A 26,025-nucleotide genomic window follows, 5' to 3' on the forward strand; every position below is an offset into this window, starting at 1 on the left:
TCTGCCATTTTGGCCTTCAAGCAATGTTACATAGCTTTCACTTACCAGTGTTGTGAAAGCGAAGGTAAATGGGTTTAGCTGGAGCAGAGGAGAAGGAGCCGAGATGAAAGAGCAGAAGTGATTCAGAACCTGAGACAAGTGATGGAGCAGACTCTGATTTGAAGTTTCATGAGCTGAGCGCAGCGGAGATGTGAGTGCCTCCTCGTGCTGTTTCTGACCAGTGGCCCTTTCTGGGGCCCCATTTCGCATGAGCCTTTCACAGACTGCTAAGCACAATTAGATTGAAGGTCTAGGCTCAGCCATAGCCCTAGAAGTGTTGGGGTAGAGTGGAAGAGGCAGGCGGTTGGATGGGATCTTGTACGGTACCTCATGGGCAATGTGGAGCAACGGGCTGATCTCTGACATTAGGTGGGGTGGGGCCCGTTCAGCACCAGTGCACCCTCCCATTAACTTCCCTTTTCTAGCTTCCATCTGCCACATGGACTCATAGATAAAGTCAAACATCCCTTTACACTCTGGGGTGTGTTTCCCCTGCAATCAGGCTTAAAGGGAGAATTTTGATATCTCAATATAACAAGGCAATGTAGAAAATCATTCATCCTCAACATTTTTCTGTCACTTTCTCTGGCATTCATAGCTCAATGTTTGCAGTAGAGAGAAATGCAGAAATCTGCCAAAAACTATGCTGGCAGTGAAATAGAGCATTTGGGGAGGAAAATGGGCAGGCCTTATAAAATGTGACGGGAAATGAGGTGGGGGTGAAAGGTCGGGTAGCAGTGGGGGGTCCAGCTCTGGGTGGGGTATCCTAGAGTTCAGTAAGGAAGGCAGCCTCTTGGCTCTGCACAGTTGGGAGGGTCAGGTCTCCAGTGTTCAGATGGAGGAAGCATGGGCACCTCCAGGACACAGGTGCCCTCCAGGCTCAGCAGAGAGTGCTGGCCAACTCTGTCATCTCCCAGGCCTTCACATCAGGAACCCACGGCTGGGACTCTGGGTTACCAGCCTTCCTACTCTCTGTGCTGGCAGCTGCAGAGGAACCATGTGGATGATGACTTTGTCCATGGAATGCCTGGTGAATGAGTGCCAGCCCTGGGCAGGCCTTCCAGGCACCTCTCAATGTCTGCATATCCTGGGCTCAGTTTGTTAACAGGATGACTGCATTTGGGCAAAGCAATACACAGATACCCGTGGAGGGCTAGGCACCGCTGTTCAGAGGCGGTATCTTCTGTGGCATCTGCCGGCATCTTCGGCCACATGACCTGCTGTCTGAGGACGGTTTTGAGAGCCATAAGCAGTTGATGTTAGTCTTGTGCCTTTGGTGTCTTCTTCTCTACCTGGCAGAGCTCAAGCCTGTGTACAGAGAAGGGACACCAATGGCCTCTTCATTTCCTGCTTTAGAAATGGGAGACCACAGTGCCTGCTAGATCATGGGGTTACTCAGGACCAGCTCATTTGCAGGACACAGTTGCTGTGGCCCCTGGAAGTACTGTAGGAACACAGACTGTCTCTGTAGGTGGTGAATCTGCCTTCGCCTCTGAAATAGGCAGTCTTGTCAGGAAAACAGACACTGGACCATTTATTTAACAGAGGAAATTTAGCACTGGGAATGGGTTAACCAGGTCATGGAGGACCGGGTAGTAACTGCAAGAAGCAGCTGCCGCCTCCAGGTCTGTACCCGTGGATCTCAAAGTGTGGTCCCAGTCCAGCTGCATCAGCATCACCTGAGATCTCGTTAGAAATGCAGATTCTGACCAGGTGGGGTCCAGCATCTGGGTTTTTACAAGCCTCCAGGTGGGTTCGATTTGAGAACCACTGGTCAAGATTATACGCGGGGTTAACTACTTCCTTGGAGTTATCAGAACCTGTGAGCTTGGAGAAGGGGCCCTGTGGAGCTGGGACCTGAACCTCTGAGGGAGGGGGCTGTTGCTGCTGAGGTCTCTGAGGGGTTGCAATGAGGCTGGCTCTAGGAGAATGGGTGCGGGGGAAACTAGAATTAATCCTTTTGGGACCAGCTGTCATGGGAAATGGTCGCTGGGATAAGCTGCTAAGGACAGGAAGCAGGGAGGAAGGAGCGAGTCCTTTCACCCTCCTCCAGTCTTGCAGGCTCCCTCCGATGCTCCATATTGGCAGAGCCTCACAGGGAGCCTCTGGCAAAACAAATAAGGTTTGCAGGGTCCCAGCTCCAGTGTCACAGTGCAGAGTACAGAAGGTTGGGTTTGAGCAGAGGACAACAGCTTCATAACCCAGCACAGCAAGCATCCAGTGACACTGAGTTGCTGAAGTCCCTGTTGGGTCATTCCAGCAAATAAATAATTAAGGTCCTACAGGGTGCAGGTACCCTGCTTAGCCTGGGGCACGGAGCAGTGAGCAGACAGGCAAAGTCCTTGCGCTCCCTCATAGAGCTTGCATTCTAGTGGGAGGGGGCAGGCAGGCAGGGCAAAAACAACCAGCTGCTCTCTTGCTCGTTCCTGTAGATGAGCTCTGGGTGCCTTGTGTGGCAGGCACTGTGCTTAGCACCGGGACGCGGACACAGACTTCTCACCCCAACTGTGGGCTCCTCCAGGACAGGTTTCCAACATGTTCCATAAAGCACTTTAAGACAGGACTTCTGCCTGTCCCTAATAGTATTATGAATCACTTCATTCTTGGCCTGGGAAACAGCCTGTGGCTCCTTGGAACCTCCTGGCTAGCATAGGTGAAGGTGGTGAATGCTTTGCCCAAGGGGACCCTGCCCCTCACCCATGGGCGATGCTTGTACCTGCTCACTGGCCAGGCTGAAGCCTAAACTTGCTTGTCAATCTCAGGAGGCTGGGAATCCAGCTGGCGGTTCTGGGCTCTCACCAGAGTGCGGTAGGAAAACCCGGAAGGGGCGCGTTCTGAGCGATTGCATTTTGCACTCTGACCCAGTGCTCCTGTGTTTCCACGGTTCTCAGCCTGAAGAAGCTGTGAGCAAGTGGAATACCTACCCTGCCTCCAGACACGCAACTGAGCCCAGGTCCTGAGAGATGGCACTAAGGTCATCCACACTAACAGCAGAAATAGGGTTGAAACCAGGTGACTCGTTCCTGGAGCCTTTCTCTGTCTTCAGGGGTGCATTTTTGCTTGAGAGTATTTGCGCACACAGAGTGTTCTCTGAGCTCCTTCTGGTCTCTTGAGTAGCATGGAAATGGGATAATGAGGCAAATCCATGAGAGGTGAGGAACGGGTAGCCTGGTCTAATAATTACTACCTCATTCCTTTTCGGGACAGAATTGAGGAACGCTAGTGAAGTTTCCCCTGAGAAACTAAGGGAAGCTCAGAGTAACTCTGGAAGGAGAATTTCTTAGAATTTCACAGCTGAAATCTTGTTCTGATGGAGAGCGGGAATTAATCAAAACTCGCTGGGAGAGACCGGAGCCAGAGTTGATGAGAGACAGCTGGCTCCTCCCGGCCCAGGCCCGTGCAGGGGGCCCCTCGGGAAGCAGCTGGGGGCAGGGCAGGGAGGCGGCTGAAAGTATGACTCGGGCTGATCAGCTTTTCCATCACCATGACATCATTCGACATGGCAAGGACACAAGCTGCCAGAAGGAAAAACCTAAAGATGTGAAATGTGCTGTTGGAGCAGGCCCTAATCAGAACCAGCACCCTCCCAGGGACAGAGAGGGCTGGCCAGGCTGGCTTGCATCAGGGCTGGCTGCGGGCAGCTCAGACAGCCTGATGCACCCACCTTCCCAGGGCCCTGACTGAGGAACCCTGCCAGCTGATCGGCTGCTTCCCGACATGACCTCTGCTTCTTAGAGGCTTCCTTTCCACCACTCTTGGGGTGTGTGCTGGTAAAACCACCAGTTATGCTCAGGGCTTTGGAATGAGTGGTCTGCGTTTCTTCTTGCCTCCTCACTCAGGAAGGGTTTCTCATTGCGACTCTTGCTTTTTTCTACACAAGAGAGTCTGATACAGAGCTAACTTCCTTTGGGGTAATTCAAAATGTCAAAATTTAAATCAAGGAAAAGTACCAAGTAGGCAGTTCTGGAGATGAAATGCTTCCAGAATGATTGCACTTGGTGAGTTGGATAATTCGGTGTGTCTGTGATTGTATGTTTTAACATTTTAGAGAAATCCGAAAGGTTAATGTGCTGACATGCACACACCCCACTGGAGTGGAGCAGCTTTTGCCTTGTCCTCAGTTTGGTTTCTGTGAACTGTGGGGGGTTTTCCCTCTCTTGAGATGCAGGAGGGCTGCGTACCAGACCAGCACTTCTGCCGTGAAATGAAACTTTGGAGGACTGAAGTTGGTGTTTGTAAGTTACTGAGCACAGTGCTTGGCACACATTGCAGGTTGAATTTGTTCACTTTTCCTGACTTACCCTGTGTTAATATGGGCTCTCTCCAAAACAGCGCCTGGGTCAAGGATCCAAGTGCACGTGGTTGATAGACAAATGATCCCAAGAAGTACCAGTAAGGAAATGGGACAGTGAGACAGGAGAGGAAGGCAGCTACCATCCTCAGGGTTCTCCGGAGAAACAGAATGGAGAGAGAAAGAAGTGGATTCATTGGTTGATTTTTAGGAATTGGCTTAAGAGATCGTGAGGTCTGGGAAGTCTGAATTCTTCAGGGCAAGCCATAGGTTGGAGACCCAGGAAAGAGTTGCTATTACAGCTCAAGCCAGTCTAAAAGCAGAGTTTCTTCTTTTGGAGACCTTAGTCTATTTCTCTTAAAGCCTTCAACTGATTTGATGAGGCTTGCCCACATTTTGGAGGGTCATCTGCTTTATTCATAGTCCACTGATTAAAATGTTAATCTCATCTAAAAAAATACCTTCCCAGTGACATCTAGATTGGTGCTTGACCACATTCTGGATACTGTGGCTCAGGCAAGTTGACATAAAATTAACCATCAGAGCAGCCAAATAGAAGGTGTATGACTGAGCAGGTTGCCACTTTGGGCAGCTGGGACTCAGTCCTGCTGGGGAATCCTGGACGTCAGTGTAGACCATGCCCTAGAGTTACCCACCCCCAAGGGGCAAGGGAGCTGAGGCCCTGCCTTATGGAGGGCTGCTCTGGGGGCTTGGACAGAGCCACTAGAGAAAGCCCTTGGGAGAAGAGGTGCAGGTACTGGCAGTTGCAGCTTGGGCTGGACAGCAGAGAAATGGCAAAAGCCAAGCGGATATGGGTGGGGGAGCAATACCATCCGTCCTGCCTTCCTGTGTTCCTTTCCACCCAGGTTTTCTCTGAGCTCAGCTAGTTCATCTCTGGCAAAATAGCCCAGTACTGCTGTTTTCTTCATTGTCCCCCTTCCTGAGGGAAGGCAGCCATGGTTCTTTGGCCTGGGAAGGAGGCTGGTCAGCAGCTGCGCCCAGCACATGGGTTCACCCAGCTGTGGCCTCTGTCTTGTCTTCCAGCAACGTGCATCTCTAGCCATGACCTTGCTTAAGCAAACTTGGAAATGCACTTCATTTAAATTTCGCCTTTCTTACTGCTGGGCAGTTGTTCAGGGAAGTGGTGATCGGTAGGAAGTAGATTGGCCAGAGTTCAGTTCTAGAGCTCTGCACTTGTTTGGACCTGCTATCCGTGCATTCAAAGCAATGGGGAGGTTTTGGTCAAGTCATGTAAAACATGCAGCAAGAACAAGTGTGGCGGGAATAGCCTGGCACGAGAGGATGCGGGTCCTCGGTTCAGCTCTTCGGTGGGTGGCTCTCTGGCCTGGAGCAAGTCTTATTCCCTTGTGGGGCCTCAGTTCTCTCATCTTAAAACATGAAGGTTTTTGAGCTAAGTGGTCTCTAGGATTGCCTCAAAGCTTTGCCAGTCTGAGTCTGTCCCTTTTCTTGCTGTTGTTCCCAAGGGAACTGATGTGTGACACTTGGACAGGCGCCAGTGTTTTCTGTGTGGGAGCACTTTCCTGTATGTATTATTTTCTTCTTAATAATGGCACCTCCTGAGAGTATCCAGGTCTTAGGTCTTGTGTCACCTTCTGGTGACACAGCCTTGCCTTGTAAGTCAGTTGTTTGCTGGCGTTAAACAAGTTGGGGCAGATGGCTCTGCTGACTAGGAATTTGTCAGCTCAGCGTGGCAAGATCCCTGAGATGGCAGAGGCCCAGGGAGGCCATTAGAAGCTTCAAAAATATGCCCTGTGGCAGGTGCACAATGCCCATTCAGGCCACCTCCCCTGGGTCCTCCCCGGTGGCTGATCCCTTTGATGTCATTAAAAGCCAGAGCCTTCCCTAATGCCTGACTTCAGTTACTTAAATGCCAGTGGGCACAGGGCTGCCGGTTACTGATTCTGAGAGACAGGTGTGTGGAGACAGGCTGGGACGGGGTCATCTGCCTTCTGCTGCTCAGCATCTCGCCTGGTCATTCCAGGGTCAGAGATTCTGTTCTCTCACTTTAAAAATGGTGTATTTTCCTGGATCCCCAAAACAGTTAAAAAATAAAAAGTGTTATGTAAGGGATGAACTCTGACACAGAAAAGCAGCAAAATAGGTGTATTGACACCAAAGTCATATTTTCCTAATGAAATATATAGCAATCTATTTACTTATTGACTCTGAAATAGCAGAGGTGGGCCCTTCCAGGTTTATCCAGCATGCATCTGATACTGAGTTCATCTTTTTTCTTTGTTTCTTTCTTTTTTTTTTTTTTAAATTCAAGGCTGTGTTACAGAAGTTCTGCCATCGGCATTACACATTCAGGTATGGGGTGTGCGTTATTCTTTGCAGGAGAGGACCTCAGTACAGGCCGCACTGTGGTCACAGTTTTGTTGAAAGGATATGCACCACAAACTGTTGGATCACCACACTCCACTACCTGGGAATAAAGGCAACTCCGGCCTTCTCTGGGTTCCCGTGCGTGTGAATTTCATGAAGGCAGGAGTTGATGCCTGCGTTGTTCATCGATACATCCCCTGTACCTTCGGCAGTGCCTGGATTATAGTCAGTGCTGAGTCGGCCATAGAGAGCCCATGGTCCACTCCATGTAGTGGTTATAGAGCACGACTCAGCTTTGCTGAGATGAGTTAGAATTATCAGACGAGATGGTTCCCTTGTGTTGGACGTAAACCACGTGCTTTACAGAAATCAGTATTACACAAAGCCTTGGTAATTTCAGCAGCTTCTGGTAACGTTCTGTAGGTTTGTCGTGATGTTTGCTTGTCAGGACACTGACCTGTGTGGGGTACAACTCATTGTTGATGCACATGTTGCTTGCTCAGCTGATACCTCGTGATGACATGAGGTTTGAATCAGGGCGAGCCATGAGGCATGACACACGAGAGTTATTAGAAAGGCCGAGGACATCCTGGTTCACTCTCAATTCTTTGGGCACCCTGGCTGTGCGCTGCTCTCTGAGCAAGTCCTAGCTTGGGGCTACAGTCCCCTGCCACCGAAGGGTGGGTATGGTATGAAATGTGCATGTGATTCCATGACAAAGAAAGGAGGTGGCCTTGTCACAGCATGTCTGTCACCTGTCTTTGCTGATATTTTGACCTCTCATTTATTGGCAGGCCTGAATTATGTTCTGACAGCTGATGTGGTCACAAAGGAGAAGGGCCAGGTGCCCCGGGTCTACTTTGTGCTACTGGGAGAGACCGTGGGTCAGGTCACAGAGAAGCTGCAGCTCACTTACATGGAGGAGACGTGTCATCACTATGTGGCCCATGTGAAGGTCAGTCCTCTCCTTTTTATCCTCTAACTTTGGTCTCTGCAGATTTTCATTTGGAGCTGGTGGGAACTTTTTTTGTGCATTGTGTGTGCTCTTCTAAACTTTTATTTCACAGGGAGGAGCATATTCATTTCTGTTTTTCTTTTAAAGTTGGTCTCTGACAGCCCTTTTATGTATCTTACTGTGTTGATTTCAGCCTCTAATGGGGATTGTGGTGGTCTAGGAGACCAGCGATGATCCCTGATTTTGACTCTTTCTTCTGAGAGGTTTCTTATCCTCTCCTCTCTATGAGCCTCAGTAGTCTTTCCAGAGGAGAGCCTTGGAAGCACAGGTCTCTGGGTCTGCAGTGATGCTGGATCATACTGCACCTGATGCCTTTCTCAGTGCTCTATTAGAGATTACATCATGGTCACAGCTAAGGCATTTTAAAACTGGTTGGACTAGATTTTTCCCCCTTGACTACTTTCTGTTTATTTTAGGAATGCATTTTTTGGCAACCTTTCCCCTTGCACTCTAAATAAACTTGCAAATGTTTTTCTCCTCTTGAAATTGTTTGTTAAATACACTTTGCTGCTAATTCAGGAGGCCAGGCTTTGATTAGCTACAGAGTGGCCCCTGCAGGCAGGCGGTGGCAGGGTGGAAGTGCTGGCAGTGCCTGATGCTGCAGGAATGGCCAGACACTGAGCCATGGGCAGGGTCAGAGAGCGGAGGAGGTGGAAGAATGCACTTAATGCAGGCCACATGGTGGGTGGAAAGAGCGTGGGTTTTGGAGACACAGATCCAGTGTGTATTCCAGCTGGATGAGTATTGTGACCTCTCTCGGTCTCAGTCTCTGCATCTCTAAAATGGACACAGTAATCCTTACCTTGAAAGGTGGTCATCAGGATTAAATATTATACGATGAATTTACTTAAAAGACTTTGGTTGATGTCTGATGAATAGAAAGCAACCAAATTATTATTATTATGTTGGGCTGTGTATAACCGCCAATATTCTTTTTGACTTACAAAAATGGAAATTTCATATAGCTCAACCTAATATTATTTATTGGCCACTGGATTTCTGACTGATAGTTTGAAAAGTCTACAGATTGGAGATGAAGTGTCCTCCTGTTAGTGCCAGAGCAGAAGAATAACAGCTGCTTCTAGATGCTTCAGGGTTGTATATAGAGAAGTGCCCCACACACCCATGGCACTTGCCCTGGCCCAGAGCCCATGAGTCCATGCCCCTCAGATGCTTTTCAGTGGGGCTGGGCTGTGTCTTCTGCCAGGACTCCTGCAGAGGCCTGCCCAGACCAGCTGCCCAAGGGCTTGGGGTGCTGGCCATTTATAAAGCTGCTCCTGAGCCTGTTAAGCTCTACACCCCTGCCCCTCAGTCTTAGATTACACTGGTTTGTTGGTGCCTTTGGTGGGGTGTGAGGCTGCTCAGGACGGGCTCGTATGGAAACACTGTCAGGCCTCTGACTGCCTGTGCTTGGTGTTTTTATACCTGCTGTGGACAGGGCACTACTCTTGGGCTTCCTAATGCCGGGTCTGTTCCACAAAAGCTTTCCCTCAGGTTTCTTTGCAACTTCTCACTTTGGCAGAGAAGTTACCCTTTGTTCCTCGTTACCAAGGATACTGCCTACGAGCTGCCACGTGGAGCCTGCAGGCCTTTGCAGAGTACACTCAGGGAGTGGCAACAGTGAGGTGCAGACCAGCAGCTGTTTCAGTGGTGGCCCCTGAGGGTTGCTGGGGAGGAGCAGGGCCATACAAGGGGGTGGTCCTGCTACTTCCTGATATCTAGGCTTGCCAGACTTGCAAGTGAAACTGTAGAACTCCTAATTAAATCTCAATTTCAGATCAACGATGAATACTTTTTTTAGTGTATGTCTCAAATATTTCATGAGAAATATTTATTCTAAAAACATTTTGTTGTTTATCTGAAATTTAAATTTAACTTGGTGTCCTGTTGGCAGATTCAACTCTACTTATATTCCTCTACCTAACAAGCGGCATTTCTCTGCTGAAGCCAGACCCAGCCAACAAGAAGGGGGATGCAGATGATGGTTAGGAGAGCTGGGAGGTGGAGTTCAGGGCTCTCGAGTGCAGATCCAGCACAGACCTTGATGTGATTATTTTGGTGATTCTAGGGAGAGCAAAAGAGCAGGCCTGCTTTAGTGAATCGGAACCTAGAGTCATTTGGATATGGTGATTGCTTGGCCATTTTCTCCTGCAAGGAGGTGAGAGCAGAGAAATACACCAGATAGACACTCAAGGTGGCTGACACTTTCTAGCCATGAGAATGTTTATTTCTGCCACTTACCGTCTGGGCTGTCGCAGAGGACTGGGTGAATGGCAGAGTGCACCTGTAGGATGAGTGCTCATGGCCCGGCTAGCTGTCCACAGGGGAGGCAGCAGCCACCACTGCTGACTTGCTAGCTGTGGGAAAACTGCCATGGAAGCTGAGGCAGGAAGCAACGATTGGGGGAAGGGAAGGGGCGGCTGGGCTGCCTCCTGGAGCAGGGCCTGGGGCCTGGGGAGTGTTGGTCAGGGCCCCGGAGCAGAAGGCAGTCTCTGCTGCAAGGGGAGCTTTCTCAGTGGAGCCGGCTCTCGGCTTTATGGACAAGTCAGAGAAGGTAAATCAAAGCGTTCTGGCTTATCACACGCCATATGGCTGGCAGACACTGGGGCCGGCATCGGCCGGGCCTGCTTTGTTTAGGCTGTCTTTAGGCATTCTTTTCTTCTTTTCTTTAAGCCTATTCCAAGCTTTTTTTTTCTCCGTCTCCTTTTCCCTGGAAATTTTCTTTCCATATATGGCGATAAGTGACTTTATCATGGAAGACCGCGTGGGCTAACACCTGCTTTCCAGCCTGTCTCGTACCCGCCTTTCTTCCATTCGCCGTCTTGGGGGGCGCCTCCGGCGTGTGTAGGATTTTGTGATGAGCCGTATCCTCCTGGCGGGGCGCGAGCAGGTAGGTTCTCAGGGCCTCACTGTGGTCAGCAGAGCTGAGGCCGCTCCCGCCACTTCCTTGGGTTCTCTGCCTCAGCGTCCACACACCCCAGCTTATCGTCCCCCTTCCCCCAGCCCAGCCCAGTTTTGGCGATGGGGCCCCTCCCACTAGTCAGCCAGGCTGGAGGCTTCTGGAGGATCTCGCGGTCACAGGTGAAAGCCCAACACCTGCGCTCAGCATCAGGCTCTCCAGGCCTGGCCCGAGCCTGCCTTTGTAGATCCGTCTTCTGCCAGCACGTCCCCGGTGCCCCAGCTCTCGTCATGATCTGCCCCTTTCCTCCTGGAACCTGCTCCTCATGCTTCCTTGCCTCAGTTCTTATGTTCACAGAAGTCAGGGCCTGGTTTGTGTCATATTCGTGTAGAACCACACACCACCTGCGTGATTTTCACTTTTTTTATTTTTGGTCTTAAACTCCTACTTCCTGCAGTATCTTCTTTCGTATTTTCTCTTTAAATCAGCCAACTTTTGGTCTCAAAATAATTTAAAACAGAAACTTTGTACCTTTCTATAAGCAGAAAACCATCTAACATGGGCGCAAAACAAAGTAACTGTAAAAATAAGTCTATTGAAGACACAACGGTGTCCTAGAATTCTAGCTGGATTTCACAGTGTCAAAGTCACTGATAAAACGCCCACTCCATTCGTGTGTTAGAAACGGAAATTAGCAAGTTCTAGGGCAGGCTTAAGGACATACTGACGCCACGCTGGAACTTTCTTCCGGATGCATCTGGAAGGACTGAGGGGAGTTGACCGGGGAACAGCTTTTCAAATCCGAGTGTTTTTCACGGCGTCATGCCCGTGTGCCATGGAGATCCACCTGTGGGCCCCATGTGGGAAGCCCTGGCCATGCTCCGCTTTGATCGGATGTGCCTTGCCCCATCCTGCCTGCTGAACGCTTGCTGTTTTTCAAGGCTCAGTCCACAGGCTTTGGGCATCCTCAGTGCCAGCTACTGTCCTAGGCCCTGGGGGTGCCACTGTCATCTTCCTGACTTCTTGGAGCTTGTTCCATGCTGCCTGACTCCTGCTTTGGGATACTTGTCAGGTGGAACCTTGTTGGAGTGACGAATTGAGTAAGCTGGAGTGTGGGGGTCACAAAGGCTTCTGATACGGAGTGGGGCCTGCTCGCCTCTCTCTGGACTGACTGCTGGGAAGTGATGGCCTGAGACGGGGGAGAACAGAGTTTTGGATGCATGGCCTGTGCTGAAGAATAAATGCAGGTGTCCTGTTGCTACTCCATTGTTTTCTGGTTTACGTGTTCTTACCTGGATCACAGCTGTGCTGCATCTTCTGATCCTGCACAGTACCTTGAGAGCACAGGCCTTTTGTGAGATCAAAGCTTATGCATGACAAGCAAATAAGCAGGCTCTTCAGGACCTGGGAAGCCATGGCGACATTCTGAGTCTGATGCAGGGACGGCAGAGGAGCCCTGGCAGTGTGGGGGCAGTGATGCCCTTCCCTGCTGTGAGGCTCCGTGACACCCTCTAGAAGCATTCGGGGAACTCTTTTTGAACAGAACCATGCGTCAGACACTGGCAGGAAAGCCAGTAGTGGGATTATTGTTAAAAACAGAGCACAATAATCTGCACTGGACAAGGGAAGGCGCACACTGGCTTTTCTGAGAAGCTGCAGATGTTCATGACATTGTTCTTTTATGTTCCCGAAGGGTTTCTCCAGGAACCTTGAAACCTACGTTACTGCAGCTCCTTCCTTGCTTTTGTGGACAGATGCTCATCCTGGCCTGGCGAAGGGTGGGACATGACCCTGGCCGCCAGAGGCCACGGCCTGGGCTCTGCACGGGTGTTTTGGCCTCTTTCCACGTTCACATCCAACAAAATGCCTGGGGACGATGGCTTCAGTCACATGCCATGCTGAGTTTAGAGTGCTGGCTGCTGGCTTTCAGAGGTGATCAAGGCTCTTTTAACTTAAGAAGCACATAGTTAAGAAAGGGAGATTAACTTGGAGTTTATAAGAACTCTGAGAAAGAGGAGAAGAAAGAAAAACAGCAAAAGTTTCTTCTTTATCTGGAAAACAATGTGCTGAATCTCTGGGTCATCTTGAGAAGCCAAAGAAATAGCTAAGAGAAAAAATTGTAGGATTTGGCAAAAAGGGATGCCAGCCTTAGATATGAGGTCTTCTGGAAACGTTTAAAATTTGATTTTGAATCAGTTTTGTGTGTATAGTTAAGGTCTTTAAATGGTTCTAAAAGTTGTCAAAGAAAGGATGTCTCTCAGCCGTCTCATTTTCCCCCCAAAGACAACCACAGTTACATTTTCTTATGTGTCTTCCAAAAGCTTCTCAATAAATATAGAAACCTGTGTGTACCTCCTTTCATTTTATGCAAATGGTAGTATACTGTGTGCACACTGTGGTAGAGCTTACTTTACTTTTAAAATATCCAACAGCAGAACGGAGAAACAGATTTTGGTAAATCTGCACAAGATCCATCTGTACCACATGGAATACAACTCAGCAATAACAATATCATGTTATTATGATACACAGGATAGCATGAATGACTTTTGAAAGCATTTTACTGAGTGAACAAAGCCAGACACAAAAGGCCACCTACTGTATGATTCCGTTTATATGACATTCCAGAAAAGGCCGACTACACAGAAAGCAGATTGGCGGTTTTCAGCAGCTAGGGACTGGCGGAAGGGCTGGTGATGACTGGCTTCAAAGAGGGACAAGGGAACTTTCTGTGGTGATGAACATATTCTAAAATCATGATTGTAGTGGTCGCATGGCTGCATTTATTAAAACTCATCAGAGTGCACACCTAAAGTTAGTGAATGTTATTTGTGTAAATTATATCTCGAACTTATTTAATAAAAGTATTGTGGAGATTGTTCCACATTGGTGCATATAGAGCTTCCCTGTTCTTTTTCCGTGGTTCTTTTTCACGATTCCTTGATTTATTTAACCTGCCCAGGTGGTCTTCTATGTGTCAGTTCCACACTAACCTGATCTGGAGCTTGTAGACTAGTCATCTTAGTTTCCTTCTCCAGAAGAGGCTCCTCCTCTTTCCTCTAGATCTGTAGTATCCTGGTTGAGGACCCCTGAGAGGACAGTATGGAGGGGCCTTTGTGGTCTCTAAGGTGGCTTTGGACATGTGTCCTACAGAGGACAAGCCTCTCAGCTATGGGGTGCCCAAGGAAAATGGGATATTTTTCTTGATTCCTAGAGTTGGCTTTGTGCCTTTGTCAGGCTCTCCTGGTCTGTAGGTAGCAACATGGCCTGAATGGGGTGCTGGAAATGACGGCAAGAAAAGAGGGAAGGCTGGGAGGCACAGAACCGACGTGTAGGAAGCCAACATCATCATCCAGCTCAGGTGTGAAGCTGCTGCTCATTTGATATGCTCTGCTCGCACAGATGACGCTAAGGAACCGGGCAGCTGGGCTTTGGAGACCATGCTGGAGGTCAGCTCCCTGAGTGTGGGTTGTTTTGACCACCTTCTCTGGGAGGCCGTGTTGTGCGTAGCTGGAGAGCAAACCGTGGGTAAATCAAGAAGGGAAAGAGTGTGGTGAATGTTCAACATGGGGGCTGATATCTCCCATGAGCGCTGTTTGGCCATTGATTTATTTCTGGGGTGCAATGAGCCCCAAGAGTTCCCATGAGCAGTGTTTGGCCATTGATTTATTTCTGGGGTGCAATGAGCCCCAAGAGTTCCCATGAGCAGTGTTTGGCCATTGATTTCTTTCTGGGGTGCAGTGAGTCCCAAGAGCTCCTGTGAGCCCTGTTTGGCCATTGATTTATTTCTGGGGTGCAATGAGCCCCAAGAGCTCCCATGAACCCTGTTTGGCCATTCATCTCTTTCTGGGGTACAGTGAGCCCCAAGAGCTCCCGTGAGCACTGTTTGGCCACTGATTTCTTTCTGGGGTACAGTGAGCCCCAAGAGCTCCCGTGAGCACTGTTTGGCCATTGATTTCTTTCTGGGGTACAGTGAGCCCCAAGAGCTCCCGTGAGCACTGTTTGGCCATTGATTTCTTTCTGGAGTCCAGTGAGCCCCAAGAGCTCCCATGAGCGCTGTTTGGCCATTGATTTCTTACTGGGGTGCAATGAAGGGCTCTTATTAGTCTTCTGCATTTGGAACATATCATGGAGGACATTGTGATTAACATAAGGAGCACAAGAGTTCTGATCCAAAGGCTTTGCCCACCTTAAATTCTTTTTTGCAATGGAGCTGATTTAAGTAAGTATAGTCACGGCATGGGCGCTTCGGTGGTTTTTATCATAAGCAATGACCTTTTAACACTGGTATTCTTTGAAGTCACACACAATAATGTGTTCTGTTTTATTGGTTTTGTCTTTATATTTGAGATGTGATTATAAAGATTCCTTCTGCCTCAAACCTTGACTGACATATTCATTATAAGCATGATTCCCTTCAAAGTAATCACTTTCTGGTCATTCTTATTTTGAATTTTTTTTTTTGTGGTTGATTCACTTTTATCAGGATCCATTTTTACTCTAGGAGTTAATTCGAATTTTGGAAGCAGCAAGATTTCTCTGCAATCTTCTCTAGTAAATAATAGTGTGTTTGGGGAAAAACAAGGTATAATAATATAGGAATTAGTATTAAAGAATTTAGTAATTAAGCTCCTTTTCAAAATGATTTTAAAAGAAGAATTCCCACAATACTCAGGTAATAGCGATGGAAGCAGCTGATGGTAATTGAGCATTTAGTACGTGCCAGTTACTACATGTGAGATAGTTCCTGTTTTTATTCTCGTTTTACTGTTTTGAAGACAAGGCATAGAGAAGTGAAGGAACTTGCTCACGACTTTATAGTTGACAAATGGCAGAGGTAGGATTTAAACCTGTAAGTCTGGTTCCTGAGACCTGGGTTTAAGCCACTGCATTGTAATACCCCTCATAAATCTACGCTAGAACTGTTAGTAACTTATTAGATGCCAGATGCTCTTCTGCAGCCTTCACATGAAGAAAGAGAGGTTAAGGAACGTGACTCAGGCTGTGAACTCGTGAGAGGTTTCACTGCCTCTTCCTAATAGAGTCCTGGGACCGTCCCTGTGTTGAGCATATGCCCCCAGAGGCGGCAGCTTATGGGGATTTACGTTCTAGAGCAATGGTGGGCTGCTAATGCTTAACAACTAGCTCCTGGAAAGAGGGGCCATAACTTTTGCAGCATTTTGCAAATTTCCCTGGTGTAAATACTCTCATCATGTCTGATTTCAAGCTGCCCATGCGACATCACTGAATATGGAGTTAGGGAGAGACGCACAATAGCACACAGTTGTTTAGTATTTCCGATAGCTCCACATATCCCTAAGTGCGCAATGGTAGTAAACTATGGTAACGTAATTAGGAAGTTATGAGTTCTCAGTATTTATTCCCTTTATCTTAATATAATTTTCTTACTTTTAAGTTTATTCAATTTAACTTTGAACAATGGCTGTGTTTAACAACCCCGGCTCATAAACTTTCTGGAAAATTGAACAGTTGGCCCTTGGAAACCCAGTGCGGCAGCTCCAGCTCACAACGGACTTGGTTGAGGGTTTTGTTGTTGTTGCTGTTTGTGGTTTTAGATTCCTGGGCTGCAGGTGCTCACTGGCCCCGTGGGTGGCTGGCAAACTGGTGAGTGCTGGGCTTCCAGCGTGTCTGTTAGTAAGTTGATCACAGCAGTCAAGTCTCGCCTGAGGCGCAGATGTTTGATTATCAGGCCTTTTTCTTTCTTGTTTCCTGTGGCTTTTAAGTTGATGAATAATAGGAGAGTGAATTTGTGGGTTCAGTTTAACCACCAGACAACAGCTTTTCTGTTTGTACATTGAGTTCCGGGGTACTCTGTATTTTCACTGGATTTATCAGACGGTGCAATAGTTTCCATTTGAAACAATGGAAAATATTTCACTTACATTTATTGATACCTTGTTCTTCACCCGCCAGGCACGTTGAGATTCTGTTCAGAGCCCTCTGCACTCTGAAGAGGCACGGATTGCTGACTGTTGGGCTTGCTTGGAGGGGACTGGCGGTTATTACCTCCCATAGGACTGTTTAAACTCTGGACTTTTTGTACCCGCTGCAGTTGAATTTGGTCCTAATTAGTGCAGAGTGAAGTATCAGTGAACAAGCTTTGGTTTTCTGGCTTGGTGCCTTGATCAAGCGAGACCGAAGGGCTGGTCCTGCCCTTTTCTTACAAATTGCTTTAATCGGAAATAACATATCAAGGTGGCCCAAATTGTGTCATTATTCTTTCCCTTGTCTTTTCCACCTCTTCCCAAGGCAGCCATTCCTAAGGTCATTTGGAAAATTCTCTGTTCTAATAAGTGGGCTCCACACGGCTCAAGGAGAAACAGGCCTTGAAATCAGTCTTTGAGTAGTAGCTGGTTGCTCAGTCTACCTCAAAGAGCTGCCTCACCAGGCCTCCCCACCTCCCGGCCACACAGACTCCAGATTGGGAAGGAGCCCTTGCCATCTCTCTCCTCCCACATAGAACGTTGTTGTCCGAGACACATCCAACTCCAAGTGATGGGCCCAAGAGGGCCTCTGAATGGAGATGAATGAGCCCAGCGGACACAGCCGCACCATGCTCTCATGGAGGCAGGAGACCGTGGGCCAGCTTGCCGGGCATCCAGGGCTGACTGCAGAGGCTGGAGGGAGTGGCTTTCAAGGCAGGACTGATAATGGAAGTCATGTGTTTGGGTGGCAGTCACAGGCAGGGGAAGTAGGGGAGCCAGCCTCCCTTCGTGCCGTGCATCACAATAAGATAGGACACAGATGCCAGAGCAGACGGCTACAGCTGGATCTGGGGAAAGGCGGCGGTGACGCGTCAGTGCAGAGAATTCCTGTTCTGAAGAAAGATTTGCAGCCAGCTAAGGTTTCTGAGGGCCTGTCATGTCTCAGACTGTCACATTCATTCCTCTATCATGTGTGCTTAAGTCCATTTTAGATGACCCCTGGTAAAGAAAGGAAGCCTGGTCCCTGAAGCCTCATTGCATGGGATAAGGGGACCAGCATCTTCTGTGGTTGTACTGGCAAATTATTATTTATTTCTTATTTTATAAAAGCATAGATTTTATTTCTGCCTATATAGAGAAAAGCATTATTTTTAGTCAATGTATTAGTATTAAGATTATGGCCTCTTTTATTCTCATTTTGGAAGGGGGATACTTTTATACTCTTTAATGAGAGAGTCATTTTCTCAATAAATATTTGATTGGCTTGAAGTTAAGTGGGTAGCGGTAAATTATGAAAGTACTGACTTGAGCAAACTTTTGACAGATAGTGCTCTCTTTCTCTGAGCATATGTGTATGTGCACGCATGTACTCTAGCTCTCTGTGGATGTTACACACACATTTTTCACATAAAACATTTTTATTTTGGGCCAGTTACAGTGGCTCATGCTGGTAATCCTAGTACTTTGGGAGGCTGAGGCAGACAGATCACCTGAGGTCAGGAGTTCGAGACTAGCCTGGCCAACATAGCAAAATACCATCTCTACAAAAATTAGCCTAGTATGGCGGCACGTGCCTGTAATCCCAGCTGCTCAGGAGGCTGAGGCAGGAGAATTGCTTGAACCCGGGAGGTGGAGGTTACAGTGAGCTGAGATCATGCCATTGCACTCGAGCCTGGGAGGCAGGGCCAGACTCCATCTCAAAAAACAAAATAAAACTTTGTTTTGGAATAATACCAGTCTTACAAAAAAGCCATTAGGACAGCACAAAGAAATACTGTAAATTCTTCACCCAGATTCCCTACGTGTCATTTGCTTTGTAGTTTTCTATCTATTCGTCCTTTTTACCTGTTTGAGAGTAAGTCGGAGACACGACGCCCCCTTTCCCCTAAGTACATCAGGGGTATTTCTTCAGAACCAGGACATTATTTTACACAACCGTTGCACAATTATTGAGATAAATTAAGTGATACATTACTGTCAGCTAATCTATAGAACTCACTCAAATATCACCAGTTATCCTCATGTCCTTGGCAGCAAAAGAAAATCCCATGCCGTTGCATTTTCTGTCATGTCTCTTCAGTCTGGAACAGTCACTCAGCCTTGGTCCTTCAGCTCCTTGACGTTTCTGAAGAGTACGGGTCAGTTATTTTATAGAAGGCCCCTCTGAGTTTGTCTGTTTCATCATGATTAGATGCAGGATGTATGTTTTCTGCAGAAATACCACAGAATACTTATGTCCTACATATTTAAAAACATACACATCTAACGTCCCTGAAGGGATGTATTTTTAACTCCTCCTTTAAAGTGGTTTTCCGAAGTTAGTTGCCATCCCCAAAAGGGAGCTTTTGTCGTTGAAAGAGGTGATTCTGAGAGTAGGGTAGCTTGCTTGCTCACGGCCTCTCTCCTCTGCTCCTGGGAGCACAGGTGAGTTTCAGCTCTGGGGAAGGTGATCATTTGGGTCATTAGTAGGGCTCTGAGTACCATGGTGTCTGCAGGGAGCTCCCAGTTCTTACCGCAGTCTGAGAAGAAAACATAGTATCTTTGATCTTCACAGAGGTATCTGACTCAGCTTCTAGGAATTGAGACCCACTGACGGGGGCTTAAGCACATCAAGATAATTCCTCTCTCTGCTAGAGGAAGAGAAGTTGCTGATGTTGGTTCAGTGGCTGGATGCTGTTCCCTGACCTTTCACTTATTCAGGAAATGTGCATTGCGTACGTACTATGCCGTAGGGTGGTGAGCCTTCAGCTCTGCTGTGAACAAGGATCCTTGTCCCCCTGGGAGTTTATAGCCCAGTACGGGGAGACAGACAATAGATACAACAAAGAAGGAAGTTAAGGTGCCTTAGAAGATGGTGAGCCTGTGGAAGAAAAGAAGGAAAGCAGAGCCCAGTGACGCGGGTTGGGAATGCCGGCATGGGATTACGGGGGTCAGGGTGACCTCACTGAGGAGGTGTGATTTGAGCAAAGCCTGGAAGGAGGCTGGGGAGTTAGCACAGCGGGTTCCTGCAGGAGATCAGACCAGTGTCTGAGTGTCTGAGTATCTGGCATGTCTGAGGAGGAGCAGGGAGGCCAGTGTGGGTGATGAGGTCAGAGTGGCAGTGCTGGTTGTGGGGCGGGTTGGGTTGGGCTTCATAGGCCTTGGGAAGGATTTGCCTTTACTCAGAGGGAGATGGAAGCCCTGTGAGGGATCTGGATGGGGTGGTGACGTGGCCTGCCTTCCATCTTTACAGGCCCCTGCCGGTGGCTGTGATGGGATGGCTTGTAGGATGGCTGCTCCATTAACACGCATCAGCGTGGGCCGGTGAGCTGCAGAAGGCCACGTGAAGTCTGTGTTAGGATGGCTAGATCAGCAGGAACAGGGTTAGGAGACCGTGAGAGCTGAACAGGGAGGAGAGTGGTTCTGCTGGGGCCATAGTGGGGGCACTGTGAGAAGTGGCCCAATTCTGCATACATTTTAAAGGCATTCCCTGAGGGTTTGATTGTCAGTTGTGAGGGAATAAGCCATCAAGGGTGACTCCAAGCTTTTCAGCCTGAGTACCTGAAAGGATGGAGCTGTCACTGGTAGTGTTTTCACCTGAAGGTGCAGGTTTAAAGGGAAGAGCTGGAGTTTGCTTTTAGACTCTGAATTTGAGGGGCCGAATGGATGGGTAAGTGTGGATGCATTTGTAGGAGTCTTCAGTTTGAGTAAGAACCGTCAGTTTGGGAGTCGCCAGCAGACAGATGGTATTTAAAGCCAGGAGATTAATGAGATCACCAAGGGCATGAGGGGAGATAGAGAAGAGAAGGGGACCAGGGGCTGGGCTGCGGGCGCTCCAACACTAGGAACACCTTTTCCTCTCACCCCTAAAATGGCTCTGGGGCTCCAGCCATTGTGTCTGCTCTTCACGCAGGAAGAAGGGCGACGTGCACACGGGCTCTTTGTAATCTGGTCTGAGGCCCCTGTAAAGAGCCTCCAGTGACTTCCATTTACAACTCATTGACCACCCATATTTTCAAAGAAGTTAGGAGATGCCTGAGTACAGGCTAGACAGCTTATAAATCCTATCACTGTTGAGTTTTGTTCTCCAGCAGAACTTTCCGTGATGAAGGAACCGTTTGTATCAGCACTGTCCAATATGGTGGCCACTGGCCACATGTGACAGTGAGCACCCGAAATGTGGCTGGTGCCACTGAGGCATTGACTTTTTACTTTTCTATAATTGTAATTAATATAAATTCAAACTGAAATAACACATGTGGCTAGTGGCTACCATGTTGGACAGTGCAGATATTGAAGTTTGATTTTTAAGGAGAGGGAGAGATGCTGCACAGATGACTCACAGCTCCTGCCGTGGGACAGCATGGAGCCCTGGAGGATACGCGTCACAGAGTTCAAGCCGCACAGCCAAATGGAAATACAAATAACAGGTTGAGGTCACATGGACCGTTTCACGTTGTAGTTGGACATGCTGATTAAAACCTGAGTTACAAGTGTGGCATGGACCATAATCTTTCCCTCCAGTGCTTTGGAGCAATCACACATGAATGTTTATATCCACATGTAGGCCCCATATACAATGGTGGACACAGAACAGAAGGTTGGATGGTTCACCTTGAGTGGGTCCTTCAAAGGATGTCACCGTCTTGTGTGTGCTGTTTTCTGTTTTCAGTGGCCCAGAACTAGATAAAAGGTGGCAGTGCAGAGGATGGAAGTGGAATTCCTGGGTGGGAAAGGGAAGGCATTCTAGGTTTGAGACATACTGGCTCTTGGTATAGAAAGGCCCTCCTTCCTGATGCTCTTGCTGGTGCTGGGTGGAGAGATTTCTTTCTCAACATGTGTGAAGCACATGAACTGAAGCGCTATTCCTGCTTAGCATGGCTGGGCTGGGCTGGACGGGGTCTCCCTCTGATCAACCACATGGTCTCAGGCAAGTTGCTTCCCCTTTGCTGCTGAGCTTCAACGTCCTCAGCTGAAACGGGGGGAATAATGCTGGATTCTTAGTAGGAGTCTGGTAAACACTGGGCCCCTTTTCCCTTCTCCTCTACCTTGCAAATCTTCTCCTCTTTCTAACTGCCTCTGCATTTGGAAGGGGTCAAGCCTCGTTTCATAGTTTTTTGGGGGATTAAAAAATTATTAGAAGCAGATGGTGAGAAGAAAATAGAAAGTATGGAGAAATAGGTAATGTGGGAAGAGAAGAGGGCAGATGTAAGGCAGCTCTCATAGGTGGCTCGTTCTTTCTCCCTGGAGCGGAGCAAGCCAGAGCCTCTCGGTCGGTCATCTTGCTGGGCCGGTGGACAAGCACTCCTCACTTTAACGTGCACGTGAAGCCCCTGGACTTTGTTCAGTGCAGATCCGGACACGAGGTGGATTTCTAACAAGCAAGCTCCTTGGCGATGCCAGTGCTTCCGGTGCATAGACCGCAAAGCGAGAACGTCAGGAGCTGGAAGACGTAGACACCGAAAGTTACAAGGGACGAGGGACAAGGACAGACCAGCAGCCAGCAGTTGATGCAGGTGTCAGAAGTGAGTGGGCCGCGGAGGGGCCAGATGCCTCTCTCCTCACACTGACTGTGAGAGCGAGTGCTCCTCCTCAACAGCGTGGGGCCAGGCTTGAGTCAGCTGCACTGACTTCGTATGGCCATCTGCAGCCCACCGGCCCACGCTGATGTGTTAATAGAGGGGATGCCCCTCGTTGGAGGGTGGCGTGGGGTCTGCTTTCTTCTGCATTCTCTGCCTGTTGCTGGAAGGACAGTGTTGTCAGCAGTCAAGTGACTGAGCGTGACTTTTCAGCAGTTTTGTTTAACGTCACTGCCGTGTTTTCGGGCACAGCTATGTAAAAAATGTATTTCCCGTCCCCGAGACGAGGAAGCTCTTTAAGTACAAGCTCTTATTAAGCAGAAATGTTCAAGTGGTTTTCCTTCTCCTTTCTTTGGGTCTGCTTGCTTGGGCAAACAGAATATGAGAAATTGCATGGGTCCCTCCTGCATGCTGTGAGAAAGTGGTGGCCTCCTGTATGTCTTCCCTGGCAGGTTACTGCCACCAGCTTCCTTTGTGACTTCGGTTTTGCTGATGGGGAATTTGTTGGTTGTAGTGAGTATGCTGTGCATGGCAGAAAGGATTCTGTCACCTACAGAGAGCCAGGGAAGCTCCCAGGCTGAGGAAGCCCACCCCTTCGAAGCAGCCATCTATAGGTGTCCTGGGGTCTTTTCACAAGGCAGCACTAGCCCCCCTTCATGGGATTTGGAACCATGGTGGATGAGTAGTTTATTCATATACATCCCAGGAGATTTGTGTGAAGAGGGCGACAGAGAGTTGCCTCTTTTAAAAAAGTGTATTAAGGGCTATGTAAGTAAAAAGAAATTAAGTTGTAACAAGAACAACAATAGCTATCTTTATTGAGAATTTACTGTGTGCTGTGTGTTTTACATGCACATAAAGTCCTGATGAAGAAGACAATTTTGTATGATAATTATTAATATATCATTATATACAGAAGATTGTATCAGAATTATTATCTACATATAGAAAAATAAAATCTTATTTTAGCATTGAGGGCTCTGAGATTTAGAGTGTTTAATTTATTTAAGAGCTCACAATTGGTGAGCAGCAAAGGCTTAGGTTTGAATCCTGTCCAGCAACGAACTATTGGTATGACTTTGAACACAAAATATGATGTTTTTCTCATTATTCTAACTTTCTCAGTCAGTCTGAGAAAGGGAAAACCCTGTTCTGGGTGGCCCGTTTCCGGGTGGATTGGTGCTAGCTTTCTCCTGATCTGGGGAGAGCTTGCACCTTCAGCCACTCCTGTGCACGTGTCCACGCTCTGTGGCGGGAGGAAAACTCAGTGTGGGCTGGTGAGTCCCAGGCAGGCAGGAGTACTGGGGACTGGTGGTTCTCTGGTACTTCTGTTTGGTCTTCCCTACCTGTCTGTGGCCTCTGCAGTTTAAACAGTGACTGTCACTTAACCCTCTTCTGAAGAACTTGAAGTCTGGTCCATGCATTCACCCCACCAGCCTGTGTCGAGTACCTGTTGGGCACAAAGCTCTGTGTCTGGTGGAGGGAGACAAAGATGGAGAAGACGGGCCCTGCCCTCCGGCAGCTCAGTTACTTCACGCCTGCACTTGGCACACTGTCTTACTTGGCCTAGTCCCGCACTTGCCCTCCCCCACCCCATGCTTCTCTATTTTCAATTTGCTTCTGCCTCTACATACATCAGCGATACAGTGTCCTATATATGGGTGTACCTGGGACAGTCCTGATTTATGCCTGTTGTCCCAGCACAGTCATTAATAATTCTCTGTTTCACTCTCAAGTGTTTTGATTTGGATAGAACCCTATTTATCGAGTGCTCATTGTGTGCCAGACACTGTGGCTGGGCCCCGGGCAGATGGAGACTGGTAAGCCGTCACCACTGCCGCCCAGGAGCTGGCGGCTGGGGCATCCGTTCTGAATGCCGTGACTTGGCAAGTCAAGCATGCTCATGCCTTCCACACTGCTTGCTTTGGCTCTACCTGTGCACAATATAGTCCATTTCCAGAGCCAGCTGCCAGGCCTTTCCCCCCCGGGCTGACTGCCCGCCACCCTGATCTGTGATTCCTCTCTGCCTGCCTTCCCCTCACCCTTCTCCCCAGTGAGGGCTGTGGGCTTCTGGTCTTGAGCTCCCTCACATCTGTGTTGTCTTAGCACCTTCTTCCCGCCTGTTTGTGTTACTTGGATATTTGCATTTTGTCTTCGGTACCAGAGTGTAGGTTATTTTAAAGCAGGGAGCTTATGGCATTCAGCATTGTCACCCTAAACCGTTCCTGGGAATAGGACCCCCAGAACACTTTATTTATCAAATAAATAATGGAGTAGCTTCCAGCGTCGTTTATTCCTTGCTGTCCATTTCTAAAGCTGAGTAAAGAGTTAACAGATTGAACTTAAAAAAAAAGATTTTTTTCCTCCTCTTGTGATAAATCAAACTTTTCTGAATCTGGAAAAGTGATGGGTGACACTATGTGAGCATGCATGCACACACACACCCACACCCCCCACACACATACACATACACCCCCCCCACACACCGACACACCCCCCCACATACACATACACCCCCCCACAAACCGACACACACACCCCACACACACATACACATACACCCCCCATACACCGACACACACACATACCCACTCACCCCCCACACACCGACACACACACCCCCCCACACCCCCCACACACACCCACACCCCCCACACACATACACATACACCCCACACACACACCCCCACACCCCCCACCCACCCACCCACACACATACCCACACACCCACACACATACACCCCACACACCAACACACACACCCCCCACACACCCCCCACACACACCCACACTCCCCCCCCACTCACACACACACCCCCCCCACACACACCCAAACACACACACATCCACACACACACCCCCCACACACCCCCCCACACACCCACACTCCCCACCCACTCACACACACACCCCCCCACACACCCAAACACACACACACCCACACACACACACCCCACAACCTTTTTAAGGTCATTTAATAAGGAATTGCTTTCTAGACACTCTCTTTCCTTGGGTATAAATCTAGTGTGGTAAAAGGGCAGGGGTCAGATATCTGCCCCACAGGGTTGGTGTGAGGATAAAATGAGACATTGCTTTAAAATGCTAAGCTCAGCCCACTGGAAAATATGCAAATGCATCAGACGAGTCCTCTGTAAATCCACTGAGCTGGAATTTCCAGGCAGGTGTCCTCGCTGCCTCTTGTTAGCCTTTTGTGAGTTAATTCTTTGTTTAATAACGAAATAAAGACCTGCCAGCTGGTGACTTTGGAGGCTCAGATACGCTCTGTTGCACGTGCCTGTCCAGCTTACTTAAAATGCGTTGGAAAGAATGAGGGAATGACTCACGTAATTTTGGGAAATGGTTCAAGGCTGTGTCACCTTTAAGGAAAACCACACAGAGCCATCACCTTATGTTGAAAGGCAGCTGCCTGGGTCCCTGGGAGGCCTGGTGGCAAGCAGTGAGACACCTGATTCAGGGGAAGGGGGGCCATGCCTAGGCCCCAAGGCAGTGGTGCCTTCCTCCTCCGCCCAGAATTGAGGTGTTGTCCCTACAGTGAAAACTCAAGAGAAGCACTGTCTCATAGCAATATAATGTGGCCACATCTGTCATTGTAAATTTTCTAGTAGCCACGTTGAAAAAGTTAAACAGGTAAAACGAATTTCAGTAACATATCAGTTTGCTAGAGCTGCCATAATGAAGACCACAGACTTGGTGGCTTAAATTAACAGAAATGTATTTGCCCACAGTGCTGGAGGCTGGAAGTCCGGGATCAGGTGTCCAGAGGTTTGGCTTCTGCTGAGGCTTCTCTCATTGGATTGTAGGTGGCTGCTTTTCCCTGTGTCTGTGCATGGTCCATGCATTCAGCCCACCAGCATGTGTCGAGTACCTGTCGGGCACAAAGCTCTGTGTCTCTCCTCTGTGCACATATCTCT

The 26,025-nt window shown here is 48.5% G+C and overlaps 1 protein-coding gene across 6 annotated transcripts in view; it reads left to right on the forward strand.

Annotated features, from left to right (window-relative positions):
• Positions 1–26,025, forward strand: part of ITGA9 (integrin subunit alpha 9) — a 375,338-nt gene that overhangs the window by 89,153 nt on the left and 260,160 nt on the right. For all 6 annotated transcript variants that reach the window (XM_035278480.3, XM_035278481.3, XM_054247151.2 and 3 more), the window contains one exon: positions 7,471–7,631. In XM_035278480.3, the coding sequence (XP_035134371.3) occupies positions 7,471–7,631 (161 nt within the window). The remainder of the gene's footprint in view (positions 1–7,470; positions 7,632–26,025) is intronic.

This window comes from Callithrix jacchus, chromosome 17 (assembly GCF_049354715.1).
Source record: "Callithrix jacchus isolate 240 chromosome 17, calJac240_pri, whole genome shotgun sequence".
Lineage (NCBI taxonomy): Eukaryota > Metazoa > Chordata > Mammalia > Primates > Cebidae > Callithrix > Callithrix jacchus.